This window comes from Pseudorca crassidens, chromosome 8, assembly GCF_039906515.1.
Source record: "Pseudorca crassidens isolate mPseCra1 chromosome 8, mPseCra1.hap1, whole genome shotgun sequence".
Classification (NCBI taxonomy): domain Eukaryota; kingdom Metazoa; phylum Chordata; class Mammalia; order Artiodactyla; family Delphinidae; genus Pseudorca; species Pseudorca crassidens.
The window spans coordinates 33,045,432-33,059,394 of NC_090303.1; the positions used below are offsets into that span (position 1 = coordinate 33,045,432).

A 13,963-nucleotide genomic window follows, 5' to 3' on the forward strand; every position below is an offset into this window, starting at 1 on the left:
TTACTTCCCGTAGAGCTCCCCCCGCCTTTTTAAAAAATAGATGGTGGTATCAACTTTAGACAAGTCTAATTTTTTTCCCCTTTTTTTTTTAAAACTGACACTGCATGTATGGGCATCCCTCAGAGTTACTGCAGGTTTGGTTCCAGACCACTGAAGTAAAGCAAATAGCACAATAAAGTGAGTCACATGAGTTATTTTGTTTCCCAGTGCCTACAACAGTTATGTTTACACTCTAGTCTATTAAATGTGCAATAGCATTATCTAAAAACAATATACATACCTTAATTTTGAAAATATTCCTAAAGCTTGCTAACCGTTATCTGAGCCTTCAGCAGGTCATCATCTTTTCTGTTGGTGGAGGGTTTGAAATATTGTGATAAGTACCAAAAATGAGACACAGAGACACAAAGTGAACGAACGCCATTGGAAAAATTGGCACCGATAGACTTGCTAAATGCAGGGTTGCCACAAACCTTGAATTTGTAAACATGATATCTGTAAAGTACAGCAAATGAAAGTGCAATAAAATGAGGTCTGCCTGTGTAAGTCTTTGGGTTTAGTTGTCAGCAGGCTCATAGGATTCATTTCAGTTCCCACATGAGGCTGTATGTAGGATCTGTCCTTGTTCTCAGTTTTGTTTCTGATTGGATATAGATTGAAAAAGAATTGGGAGATGTACATTAATCAGGTTCACGGAAAAGAGCCATCCATCCAAGTAAGAACATGCCTAGGGTTTAGTGGGAGTAGAATGTGGAGAGAGCATGAGTTGTCCTATTTCAGACTCCAGGTGATCAGGCCAGAACCTCCTTTCTTTTGTAATCTAAGGACTGATGAATGCTCTGGGTTTAGAGACAAAGTGCTAATATGATTGCCTAGGCTGGGTCATTTTCATTTGTCTGGTAGTAAATTGAGCAAAGCGTTCTCCATGTACCCCATGAGAATTACTTTCGCAACTTTGAAATGTTTTCCATTTATTTGGTACTATAGGAAAAATCATACTAGTTTTTTGAGGCTTCATGTAAGTGTGTAAATACCACTGCCCCACTGACATTTGAGATGAGGGTTCTCTCTGCACTACTATGAATTAATTACTAAAAATGTAACCGGAGACAGAAGGAGGCCAAGAGAAAGCGAATTTTCAACTTGAGATTAGTAAAATTAATGTTTTATTATGGCAGTCGCATTGGCCTTGGAGCCAGTCACCTCCATATCACAATGTTCCTGTCAAGTACGGCAACGCTAGTTAGATCTGCATGTACTCGGAACAGTTGCTGGATTCAGTACAAGACTGAAAATACACGGGGAGTAAGAACTGCCGTGGGTGTTCACATTCCTCCCTTCCAGGCATCTCTGATTTCTCCACTGCTCTCCCCTCAGTCCTGGAGGTTTAGGTATTTAGAATGGATTGTTGCTGATCTGGTCCGCAAGTCAAGGGGGTGTGAGTTAACGGCAGCGGCAGCTTACCTCATTTTGTTTGCTTTGGTGGTGTTAGTGATAGTGTTCATCCTTACCCCAGTGATGTTTTGCCTGGTGCAGATGGATTGTTGAAAGCGATTCGAAACATAACTTGTTAAGTTGGGGATGGGGGTAGAAAGAGATCGTGTGCCCCCGAAACAGTAGCTTGCTCCGAGCGCGGGAGCCTGATTATTCAGTAATAACTACACATGACAGCAGTCACGGCGGGACCGTGTTTTAGCATATCCACTCAGCCCTGCACCTCCCCAAGACAGAGCCCTTCCCAATGAGAAGGTGGGGCTGGGTCACCGGCATCACCCGGCAGCCGGTTAGAAGTGAGGGCTCGGAGGCTGCACCCAGCCACACTGCATCAGAGTCTGCACGTCAACAAGATGCCCCAGGGGACTGACTCCTACTAAACACCAATTTGGGAAGCCCTGGTCTGAGGCACGTCTTCCTCATCAGCTGTGAAGAAACAAGCCAACGCATCTGTCCAGTCACCATTTGCAATTTGACAGTTTAGTTTGTTTAGTAAATGTTTTGCTGTATCCTGCCGTGTTCCAGGTGGTGTCAGACACAGAGCAGGCTGAGGAGCTGCCTGTATTGTTCTGAGAATAAGGAATAAGATGATAAAAGTGCTTTGCAAGCCCAAAGATGCGGGCTAATTGACAGAGGTGTTGAGGAATTAACACTTTGAGCCTTTAATATGAAAGGTGTCCTGTAGAAGTTAAATTTGACGGTTTGGTCTAATTGCCTGTTTTGTTGCAATCTGTTTTCTTGTTTTGTTTCAAAAAACATCCATTTATTTGACTGTTAATCTTACGTCTTAATGCCAACCTGCAACTGGAATTGTAGAGCTGGTACAATCTGGAATTGCCTTAACGGCCTCAGAGTATCTTGCAAATATTTACTCCCAAAAAGTGATACTTTATCTAAAGTAGAATATTTGTTCAGATATCTCAGCAGAAGCGTTTACTGCCTTATTTTTCCGTCACTAAAGAAAACGTAGCATCTCATGGCATTTCTTCATACTGTTGGTTACTGTGTGATTTCTAGGTATTTATAACTATGCCAATCACAAAAGATAGACAATATTTTTCTGTTTTAGGAATACAAATAAATGTTGGCATCTTTTGGTCCTTAAATACCAAATATAGGAGAAAGATAGCCTTTTACATGATACACCTCTTTAAAAAAATTTTGGGTGACCTTTTTTTCCATACGGAAGAGTGGGTTTCAATGAAATTTCTGCAAATTAGAAAAACTTACTTCAGAAAGTTTTCTTCGTTTGGTTTTTCATCTGAAGCTGATAAAGATGGGAAAGTAGGCGTGAAAGTACCGCTTGTGATGCCCAAATTGGGGCATTCTTTGAACACAGCTGTGTATTTTAAGGATTACAGATAGTATTTCTTGCATGTGGTTAGTGGAATCCATCATCCAGGTTTATGGGTTTATGATCTACGCTGCTTGGCAGATTGCTTAGATTATGTTAAAAAGGTTAACAGTCAAATGTATTGTTCTTTGAGACAAATATTAAGATTTACTCTCCGTTTAAAGATCAGAAAACAAAACTTCATACTACTCACTGTGGTATAGCCTTGTCTAACCCTGGAATTATTTTGTTCTCAAAGAGATGAGATAAAAATGTGTAATTGCTTGAACCAAAGCTGATCACCACCAACTCGAGGTACTTGTCTTACCAAGGCAGAAGCATTGTCTTCAGGTAAAGGGCTGCTAAATTTATCCCTTCATTTATTCTAATGTATATATTCAGAGACTTTACCGCGGGCCTGGACTGTTCTGATGTTGGCAATTAATCGTAAGTTACATACACATAGTCCGTGTTCTCCTGAAAACTGTTCTCAAGGGAGATATTATTCATTTGGAAAGATGTATAATTGCTAAATGTTACGTACACATAGTCCCTGTTCTCCTGAAAATTATTCTCAAGGGAGGAAAAGAGATACTATTCATTTGGAAAGATGTATAATTGCTAAATGTTAGGTGATGCGAAGAAGAAATATAAGAGGATATAATTGTAAACTTCTGTAAGGCAAGCGATATTTGAACTGAAACTGAAAGATGGATAAGAGGTCCATGTCATTTATTCTTGAGTTGCTTGTTTAAAAGCACATGAAAGTGACGGTATTAAATTTCATTTTTTTTGGCAAATGGGTGGCAACCGTGTCTTACTGGGAATGGCTTTGCTTTTGTCCAGGAGAAGCTGCGTTGGGTCGGAACTGGTAGACTGGCTTCTAGAACACTGTCCTTTGGTCCAATGCAGATCTATGGCCATAGGGGTCTGGCAGCTCCTACTGGATATGGGAATTATGTCATCAGGTTAGTGTTACATGTTTTGAAGGCACAGAATCATTATGTGGTTAAGCTACTTGACCAAAATGTGTTTGATTTCCTAGATGATATTATAACCTAGATGGAAATTGTGTTTGCTGGTATATTTGCATTCTCTTATAAATGAATGTGACAGTTCATCTTGTGTTACTTCTCACACCTTTTGTAAAAATAATTAGGTACTTGTTTCATTAACTACTACCTGTAAGAGTCTTTCCCTTACGCCCTCTCTTCTCTACTTAAAATGATGCACACAATTTTTTTAAAAAATTAGTCACATCTTTAGTTGCTCTAAATGTGTGAGTTGTCTTGCTGTACTTAGAATAGTCATCAGAAACTGACTTTATGAGTAGCATGTGTATGCCATTTTAATTGTGTGAGTAGTCATAAATGATCTATGAAAATAAGCTGTTAGAACAGAAAATTGATGTTAACTAGAAGCTAAAATAGATGGTGGATATCTCTTTTCTTTGTTCAGCCAGGGAATGGAAGACTTAGAAGTCAAGCAGTTTGGATTATTTATTTATCTCTATCACTCAGGTGCTGGTTTGTCACTGGGAAGCCCTTTTCTTCTATAGATGAGAAATATTGAGGGTCAGAGAACATATAGTAAGTTTCAGAAAGGCACACGTCAGGTCCCACTGTGGAAAAGTGGTACAGGTGGGGATGTGGGTGTAATCTTAGTCGGTCACACCTAGCACCTGATGCTCTTCTTTAGGAAAACAGTTAACTGCCTTTGAGGGATATAATTATCAGCTTGCTTGTGTGGTTCAGGTTTCTGCTTAGCAAAACATTTTGTGTTCATATTTTTTGGAAAAGTCTCCACGTCTTGATTTCTTTTAAAATAGGGTTTCCCAACCTTGGTAGTGTTCACATTTTGTGCTAGATAATTCTTAGTTAATGGCGGGGGGGGGGGGGCACTGTCTCGTACATTATAGGATGTTTAGTAGCATCCCTTTCTTCCACCCACCAGATGCCAGTAGCACCCCCTAGTTGTGGCAACGCAGAATGTCACCCGACATTGCTAAATGCCCTCAGTGCTGGTTGAGAACCACTGATCTAAATCTTGCCATAGTGTTGTGTTTGTGTACCACCACAGTATTTAAAGGTACTGCTTTGGGACGCTAAAAGAAAAAGTTTCTTCTACTGCCTTTGAATTGCTGTTGATTTCACCTGTCCCTGAAGTAGAACAGTTGTAATATACATGTGAATGTGCTGGCCAGAGCTTTAAGTAATAAAAATAGGGTGGTAAGTCCTTTTTAATTCAATGAGACTGTGAACATGAATGGACTTCATTATCGTCCTACCCCTGGCTTCTCCCTCATACTTAGTAGGCCTTTCAATTTATTATTCAGTTTATGGCTCTCTAAATGATATACTTTACAAAACTGATTCATGCCTTTTTTGCTTCCAACAGTGGACCAGCATTTATGCTTTCAAGATACCTATGTTTTCTACCAGTTTTCATCTGATGAGTGTAGCTACTTGTACTGTGAATTTGAAAGAGAAGAGGCGTGGCAAAACGGTGTCAAACTTTTACTGCAGCTGGTGCCTCTCATTCCCACTAGAACTGGCATCTGTGAACTGTAAGTAGATGCTGTTTTGTTCCATTGTAAAATTATTCTCACTTAGCAAGCCATCCCTGTGTCTGGGGACTGTGCTCTGCTTTTTAAGATCATCTCCTTTAAGAAGTAATTGTTTTATTCCCATTTCTCAGATGCAGGTTCAGAAAGGTAAAATGCTGAAAATTCAGTCCAGTTAATAAATGACTGAACTGGTATTCAAACTCCAGAAGTCCATGCCTTACCGGCTGTACCACTGCTGCTTCGAGTTTAATCATTGCTATATGAGTAGATGATATAAGTTGGGAATAAACATGATTTAGCTTAAGTTGGAATAAAATAATAACTGACATCCTCTCTCCAAGTCGTGACTTTCCTAAGAAAGAGCTCAACAGACATTTCTGAAAATAATCTAGAAGCAACAGCTGGCAAATTAAAACACATGAATCATTATCACATGAAGATGCTGAGTCACTATCTGATTAAAATGAATTAAAATTAATTCATTAGACGGGGTGTGGGAACAGGACTTGAGTCATGATATGATGATTCTGACATGCCTTTGTTTATCCACAGCATTAATGACAAGCTTATTTCAGTATGATGAATTGCAGGTTAAAAATTTCAGTTAGCAACTTTTATGTATTCAGTTTTTAGAATACGCTGAGATTAGCAGGGCAAGTGGTATTATCCTCATCTCATGAGTAAGAAAAATAGGTCCAGGGAGAAGCACCCACAACCGTAACAAAGATGAGTTACTCTTGTTAAAAAAAAAAGACAGTACGGAACAGTTATTGCAGGCTTTTAGAAAAGAAATAAAATGTCAGACTATTAATGAGACACTAATAGTTTGATTGTAGAGGATGCATTTTATGTCAGGAACTATGCTAAATGCTTTATATTCATTATTTCATCAGTTTCTACTATTTTAAAGTGAGGAAACTGAGGCATAGAGATCAGGTAACCTATCTACAGTCACACAGTGGTGTGTGGAGTATTCCATGTCTGTCTGGCTGTAACACGCACGCTTTTAACAACTGCTAGAGTGTGTACCCAAGAGTTATAGGGGTCATTCTAGCTTCCCTTTCTGAGACATTATAACCAGAAGCTATAAAAATGTTAGACTGACTCTGAAATGGTTATGAATCCAGTGCCACTGGCACCACTGCTGTTTATAGAGGACCTTGCCCTGGTGAAGCAAATACATCATTCGATTGTCTAAGTGACGAAAATGTTTCTTAATGTAATGTGGTCTTAATGTAGGTCAGAAGTTGCCCAGGAATAGTCAAGGAGCATTTCAGTAAATTTTAAAAAGCTTTCTAAGAAGGAGTGGAATGCTTTTTTTGTGTGTGTGGTACGCGGGCCTCTTACTGTTGTGGCCTCTCCCGCTGCGGAGCACAGGCTCCAGACGCGCAGGCTCAGCAGCCGTGGCTCACGGGCCCAGCCGCCCTGCGGCATGTGGGATCTTCCCAGACCAGGGCTTAAACTCGTGTCCCCTGCATCGGCAGGCAGACTCTCAACCACTGCACCACCAGGGAAGCCCAAGTGGAATGCTTTTTAAGCTAGAGGTGGCTGTGACTCTGTGGGACTGGCCCTCTCTGGCAGCTTTTCTTAACCATTTCCCATCCTGAAGTCAGAAGTATGCGCAGTCCCAGGGGGTGTACCCAGATTAACGGGGTATAAGGGTGTCTGAAGTAAACTCACAAGCAGTCCTCATGGTTTATCTCCTTTCTCTCCCACTGAGGAAGCAGTTTGGAATGCCAGCGAGATGACCTTTTTACAGGGAATCCCTGAGTCTACTGTAGGTTCTAAAGATGAAGCTATTTAGAAAATTTGGTTCCTAATATTCCAGATTACTTGCAGTCTTTTGTCACACTGATCACTGTATACAGTGTCATGCCTCTGGGGTTGATAATCACTATAGCATGCCTTATCAGCACATTCTTTTTCTCTAGGTGTGAACTTGTACATTTGGGGGTGATAATTCCTCTGGGAGAATTGGCATTGGGGAGCTATAGACCTGTTTATCCCATATTATAAGTACAAACTATAAAAAGATAAAATTACTGAACCCACTGCAAGTCTCTTCTGGAACAAATATATGTGTGTGTGTGTGTGTGTGTGTTTGTGTGTGTGTGTGTGTGTGTGTATTTTTTTATTTATTTACTCTATACTAGAGTTATAAGCAAACTTCTAAGCTCTGATATAATGTTTTGGGCCAAATTTTTGAAAGCTAAAGTTTAGGTTATCCAGACTTGGAGTAAACTGTGGTCAGAGAAAAGATGTCCAGGGACATTGTCCTCTGCCAGTTGGGTTGTCACAGCCCTTCCTAAGGTTCAACACATACGATCCCATCATAACTTCTGCTCTAATCTGGTGATCTCCATTCATTCTAGCCCGTTTATTATAAACACCCGTTTATTCCCTCATGGCCTTGTGAAGTTCTGCTCTTTCCTTGTCAAGTTCTACCCACCCCTCAAGGGGGAGTCCAAGTCCTACCTTGACCACAGAACTTCCGTGATACGTGCAGTCTGTGATCAGCCCTAGCTTTTAGTAACCTACTGCTCTTGCTGTTTGTTTCAATTTTTTTTCCCACTCTTCTATGTCATTCTTAGTCCTACGGTATTCATTCCACTGTATTATCCATTCATTTTTACCTATTCTACCGAAATGCCCTCTAAAATCCTCTTGACTAATTAACTTACATTGTCTGTTCACAAGCTGAAAACCCGGTCCTGTGGTTCTTTTAATAACCTTTTTGAAGTCTGCCTATGCAGTTCTACATTGGGGTCGTTCTAATTTTCCGTCTTCTCTCTAAATCCCTTCAAAATTATGTGAGGAAACTACTTCATGTCTCTATGTAAACACTGTTCTGTAAAGATTCATGTTTAAAAAGAAAAAAGAAACATAGATTTTTTTTCCCATTTAAAATAAGATGTTTAAAGCAGGAAGGAAAATGGAGCTAATGCAGGTTTCTAGGCTAATGTGAAGAAACAAAATTCCTATGCTATACAAAATGACTTTTCTATCCAAACTGAATAGATACTTTGAAAAAAGTAAGTGCATTTGCTGTCAAGGGTACTGTCTCTGGGGGAAGAAAGAACAATCGTGGTATCTTATTCGAACTGAAAGGCAAATCAAATCATCCAGAATGTCCTTTTTCCTAACTCTTTTTTATTGGGGTGGGACAGTTAGGAACGCTGAAGTAACATTGTAGGGAAAGGCAGCCTAATAATTCCTCCAGGACGAGTAAGACATACTTCTGTCTAACGCTGACTTGGAGAATTTAGGCTGTGCGGGAGCTTGGCTGTTTTAATTCAAGTCCCTGTATTACAGCCCTCCCAGCTTGCCCAGGGGTGGGAGTGGTGGTGCTCTGAATAACTGAGTCTGTGAACCTTGATACATAAAACTATATTCTGCCAATTACAGGGCAGTTAACACTTATGCTGCTGTTAAGAGTCATAGAAGATTGCTAAAATTTAACTTATGCTGCAATCAGGCAGGGAAAGGAAAAGGTAACTTCTTCATTTTTCTGTAAGCGTTGTGTTGTCCACATGAGCTTCTGTCCTGCTGGACAGCCAGAAAGAAGGAAAAGAGAAGCCCCATAATTTTATCCTAATCCAGTAAAATGATTCTAATAAGGAAATTTAAAAGGTTTCCTTGTTAGCTGTTGAGCATATTTTGGTAAAAAGGTTCAGTCCCTCTGTGCCCTCTCCTTGTTCCTCAGCAAGACAGCCCCTGGGGATATGGTGAGTGGTGTGGGCCCTTGACCCTAGCAGACCAGGCTTGCCTGTCAGGTTGGCCCTTTCCCATCCGCACTGATCTTGCCTAGTGACCCCTGAAGTGTGACTGGGGTGCGCTGTTACTGTGGAGCCTACTGTCGGTTGGGTCTGTGTGTCTCGGCTTGATCAGTGCCCGGTGGTCCTAGCTGATGCGTCCTCCTGGAATGTCAGCATCAGCTGACATTCTGATGCTCCTGAGGTCTGGCTGCGGCTTCCACAGACACCCCATTCAGTCGCCTGACCTCTGCTGAAACAGCTCTCCCTATCATTGCATCCCACCCTGACCTTCCCTGACTCTAACCTGTGTGTTACACACACACAACACACACAACACACACACACACAACACACAAACCAAAAACCCCACACCTGTTTGTTGTTACTGTTAATGAGCAGAGTACTTAATTGGATGGTGTGGCTCACCTTCCATTCCTCACTCACCAACTCTAGGAAAAGCTCAGCCCAGAGGATTGAGATGAATTTGTTAACATTCATGACTCCATGCTCTAGGTAGAGAAGCAGAAGGGCACTTGAGGTAGATGGTACAGTGTGTAGGGCAGGAAGTTAGGAAGACGGGTGGCATGTTGAGAGGGTACAAGGCAGCTTGATGTGGCTGGAGCAGTGGGTCACAAGCAGCGGTGGGGGGCGAGGCTCAGATCGATTGCAGGGGTCTGCACATCTATAGGGAAGCTAAGCATTGTCTTTGTATTGAATAGAAAGAATGACTTAACTGTATATAGATGCTGCCGAAATAAGTAAAATACAATTTATTTGAATTCACGGTAATGTTTTTGTCATATAATTTGCTCAACAGGTACAGAGTTTATGGGTCTGTGATCTACTCCTATGTTAAAATGGTCCCCCACTTAAAAATGGGGAACAAATGGCTTGGTCACTTGGCCTAAGCTGCCCTGGCAGTGACAATAATACAAAAAATAGCAGTAATAGTTAACACTCACATGTACTTACCACATGCAAAGCACTAGTCTGAGCATTTTACAGATGACTCATTTAATGCTCACAGCAGTAGTTTGGAGTTGTGATGCGGAAACTGAGGCAAGATAGCTTGTGTAACTTGCCAAAAGGGCAGGCCTCTGTACTTGGTGGCAGGCAGCAACATGAATTGAAGGCAGAAGGTGAACTTGGAAGTGATCTTCATGGCACTGGTTCTCAACCATGATACTTTAAAAAATAAACAGGTATAACCTGAGATCTCCTGAATCAGGATTGGAGTAGAGAGATGAGACATGGGTATCGGTACTTTTTGTAAAGTTCTAAATGTGAGGCCAATGCATGCTAAGGTTGAAATCTGCTGTTCTATAAAGTTAGCCTTACAGAAAACTCCGTTAAGTGATAGGAAACGTGAAAGTTAATTAAATCAAAGTCTCAAAATACTATGTAAAGAAGCCAGATGAATTGTTTCAGAACATAAAGATTTTATTGAGCATGGTACCTATTGCCACTTGGGTGACACTTCTGAAATTCTGTAACTTTAGCTTCATAAGCATTTATATCTGGAAGGGATTTCCTAGATGATTGAATTTGCTCCTCTTAATTTTCAGGTAAGGAAAAGGGTCTAGTCTCTACTGAGTAACTTACATAACAGCATTTACTGACGATCAGGTTTGTGGAAAGTGCTGTGCTTAGCCCTGTAACAGATGTGACCATGTGTAAGTTATGTAAGGCCTTTTATGAGGCCAGCTGTATTACGACAAAGTTCAGAAAAAGAATGTAAACACAAAAGTCTTATCAAATATTACTGAATTGGATCTGGCCATATATAAAAATGATAATACATCATAAAATGATATCTATCCCAGAAATACAAGGAGGATTCAACATCTAAAAATCAGACAATGTAATTCACCAGATTCAGTCCAAAAAAGAAAAAACTATACGAGAAACTCCATAGATGCAGAAAAATCATTTGAAAAAAACTCAACATCCATTCATGATATAAATTCTCAGAAAAGTAGGACTATAAGGGAATTTCTTCAATCTGATAAAACCTTACATAAAACTTACAGCTTACATCATGCTTAATAGCAAAAGACTGAATGTTTTCCCACTAAGATTGGGAACAAGGCTAATGCATTGCCTCTTATCACTTCTTTTCAATACTAGCCAGTGCAAGTAAGGCAAGAAAAAGAAAGAAAGTGTATGCAGATTAGAAGTTTGAAAAAAAATAAAGCCATCTCTCTTTGCAGATGACATAATTATATACATAGAAAATCCCATGGAATCTACAAAAAACCTACTAGGCCTGATAAGTGGGTTTAGCAAGATCACAGGCTACAAGGTCAGTATAAAAAAATGTATTTCTCTGTACTGGCACAAAAAGCATTATGAAATACTTAGGTATAAATCCAAGAACATGTGTAAAAGTTGTATGTCAGACACTTCATAAGCCTGATTTAAAAAATCAAATTGAAGTAAGTAGAGGGTCTATCCATGTTCATGGATTGGAAGATTCAGTATTGCTGAGACGTTAATTCTCCCCATATTGACCTGTCTTTTCAGTGGCAGTCATCTCCTGATCTGTTGGCCTCACCACACATGCATAATAATAAAACCTACGTTTGGAAACATTAACCTCTAAACGGGGAGTGTCCTGGAGCTCAGTCTTCAGACATCTTTTTCTCTTCTCACTCTGGATGTACCCTCACCCAGTCACGTATTTAATATCAGCTCCACAGTGATGACTCCCAAAATTCAGGTTCCTGCCTTCTCTTAGGACCTTATATACAATAATAGTACCACCACCAACTACCCTGTCACCTCTGCTCCCTTTATTCTCCTTATCCTGCCTAACGTGTCCTTTTCTACCTGACATGTACAAGCAACATGAGAAATCCATTGGCATCCTTAATTTCTGCAATGGTGCTAGATTAACAGCCTCTAACTGGGGAGATCAACTTCACGTTTGTCATTCCTGTGTCCCAAACCTTTGTATTCCTCACTTTTCCTAATTAGGTTCTCATTTTATGAACCTTGGAAAGGAGGAGAGACTGGATGAGTACACAAACATGTTTTGTGTATTTCTCAAAAAACTTTTCATGATGGAACTTGGCATAAGTTTTGTATTAGAATCAGGTGAAGAAAATGTTCATTTATCACTTTAAATTGTTTTGTATAAAAAATGCTGTGAACCCAGCTTGTCTCAGTCTTTGTTATTACTCATCACCCCCTCTCCGAAGGAAACGCTAAGTCCTCCAAAATTTCCATTGTTTACAGACCAGACTTATTCCAGGTGTGGGAAGAGACAGCTCCTCTTTTTGAGAGCACATCAATTTAGGAACAGTACAGGAATTTTAACAACAATCGAACTTTGGGGCATGCTTGTGCCAGCGTTCGAAATGTAGCTGTTTAATTAAATATGAAGCATTAGTTCTCAAATCTTCAATATAAAATGTGAAAGAGATACTAGTAATAACTAACTTTATTCAATTTTAGATGAATGTGTCACTGTATACCCTGGACCTTAATAAAACCTGTCACATTCACAATTTACTACTGTTTGGTAAATTTCCTCTATAAGCATAACTGATAACCTGATGCTATGAAAAAGTATCTTCTCTTGAGAAGGTTGAACAGGTGTTTGTATTCATGATGTCAGTGATCTCAAAAAAATCCGACTCTCCTTCTTCGACCATCCCACTTTTTCTTTTCATAATAGGAATTTGCTTTGTTAAGCAAAATAGATCTGTCTGGTTATAGATATTATGGGAAGATGTAGGTGGGACAGTACTTGAGTGTCAGATATGACACCTTCTTATCCCCTTGGGGTCAGTAGGTGTTGGTTTCAGTAGAGATTGACTCTGGGTCCCTTGAGGAACATTCTCTTTTGTGGCAGTGATTTCTTAGGGAAAAATTTTTTAAAATCTGGCCCAGGAAGTAATTCTGATAGAGAAAGTCCCTAATACTTTTTCTTGCCTGACATTCAGCAAGTGTGGAATGGACTCTGGGTTGTCCAAGAAATCGTGGATTCTGGCATTGTCAGCTGACTTACCATCATTTCTTCCCAGCATGGTGGGAAGAACTCAGACTCATCCTTCTGCCTGGGCTCTGGGTCCTACCTGTCCTTGGACACTTCCCATGCCTGCTTTCTCAGTTCCTCACTCTCTGTTGGCTGTTCTCGTTTCTCAAACAAATGGTTCTCTCGATCTTAAGAGGACGAAAAGCAAACCTACCTTTGATTTTATATCTCCTTCTAGGTACTTCTCCTTCCATCGTGTTCACTTTACAGCCAAAGTTAATGGCCTTCAGCATAAAACCAAAACTCTATAGCAGCAATAGACAGGCCCTGACTGTTCTGTCCTCGGCTTTATCTCTTGCCGTTGCCCACTTCCCTGTGCTGCTCATCCTGCTGAGTTCCAGGGCCACTCCTTTTCCATCAGAACCTCACCTTGGATATTACTTCTCCCAAGATGCCCCTGAATCACAGATCAGGCTAAGCGGCTCTCACTTGTGTTGGCAGAGTAGCTTAAAGATGGATTTTCCTAAGCCCACTAAGTATGATGTGCTTTTTTTTTTTTGTATATGTGTGTGCTGTGCATCTCCTGTTTGTCGTGGGATCGTGTTTGAAAGATTCCTGTAGAGTTTGTCTTGGTTCTGGTTTATTCCATGCCCTAGAAGTTCACCAGCCTTTAGCAGGGGTAGTCTGAGGTTCACACTAAAAATTGTGTTTTCCTCAGGTCCCTCCAGACCAAGCAGGGCGGGGCAAGGCAGCGTCAGCCTGGCTCAGGGTGGGAGGTGGTGGAAAGGCCTGCCCCAAATTCCCCAGGGACATCCTCTTCCTGATTTGGAGACACG

At 40.6% G+C, this 13,963-nt stretch overlaps 1 protein-coding gene across 2 annotated transcripts in view; it reads left to right on the top strand.

The window, feature by feature from the left end:
* Positions 1-13,963, top strand: part of RAPGEF5 (Rap guanine nucleotide exchange factor 5) — a 222,007-nt gene that overhangs the window by 42,613 nt on the left and 165,431 nt on the right. For both annotated transcript variants that reach the window (XM_067746170.1, XM_067746171.1), the window contains exons 4-5: positions 3,674-3,795; positions 5,225-5,393. In XM_067746170.1, coding sequence (XP_067602271.1) covers positions 3,674-3,795; positions 5,225-5,393 — 291 coding nt within the window. The remainder of the gene's footprint in view (positions 1-3,673; positions 3,796-5,224; positions 5,394-13,963) is intronic.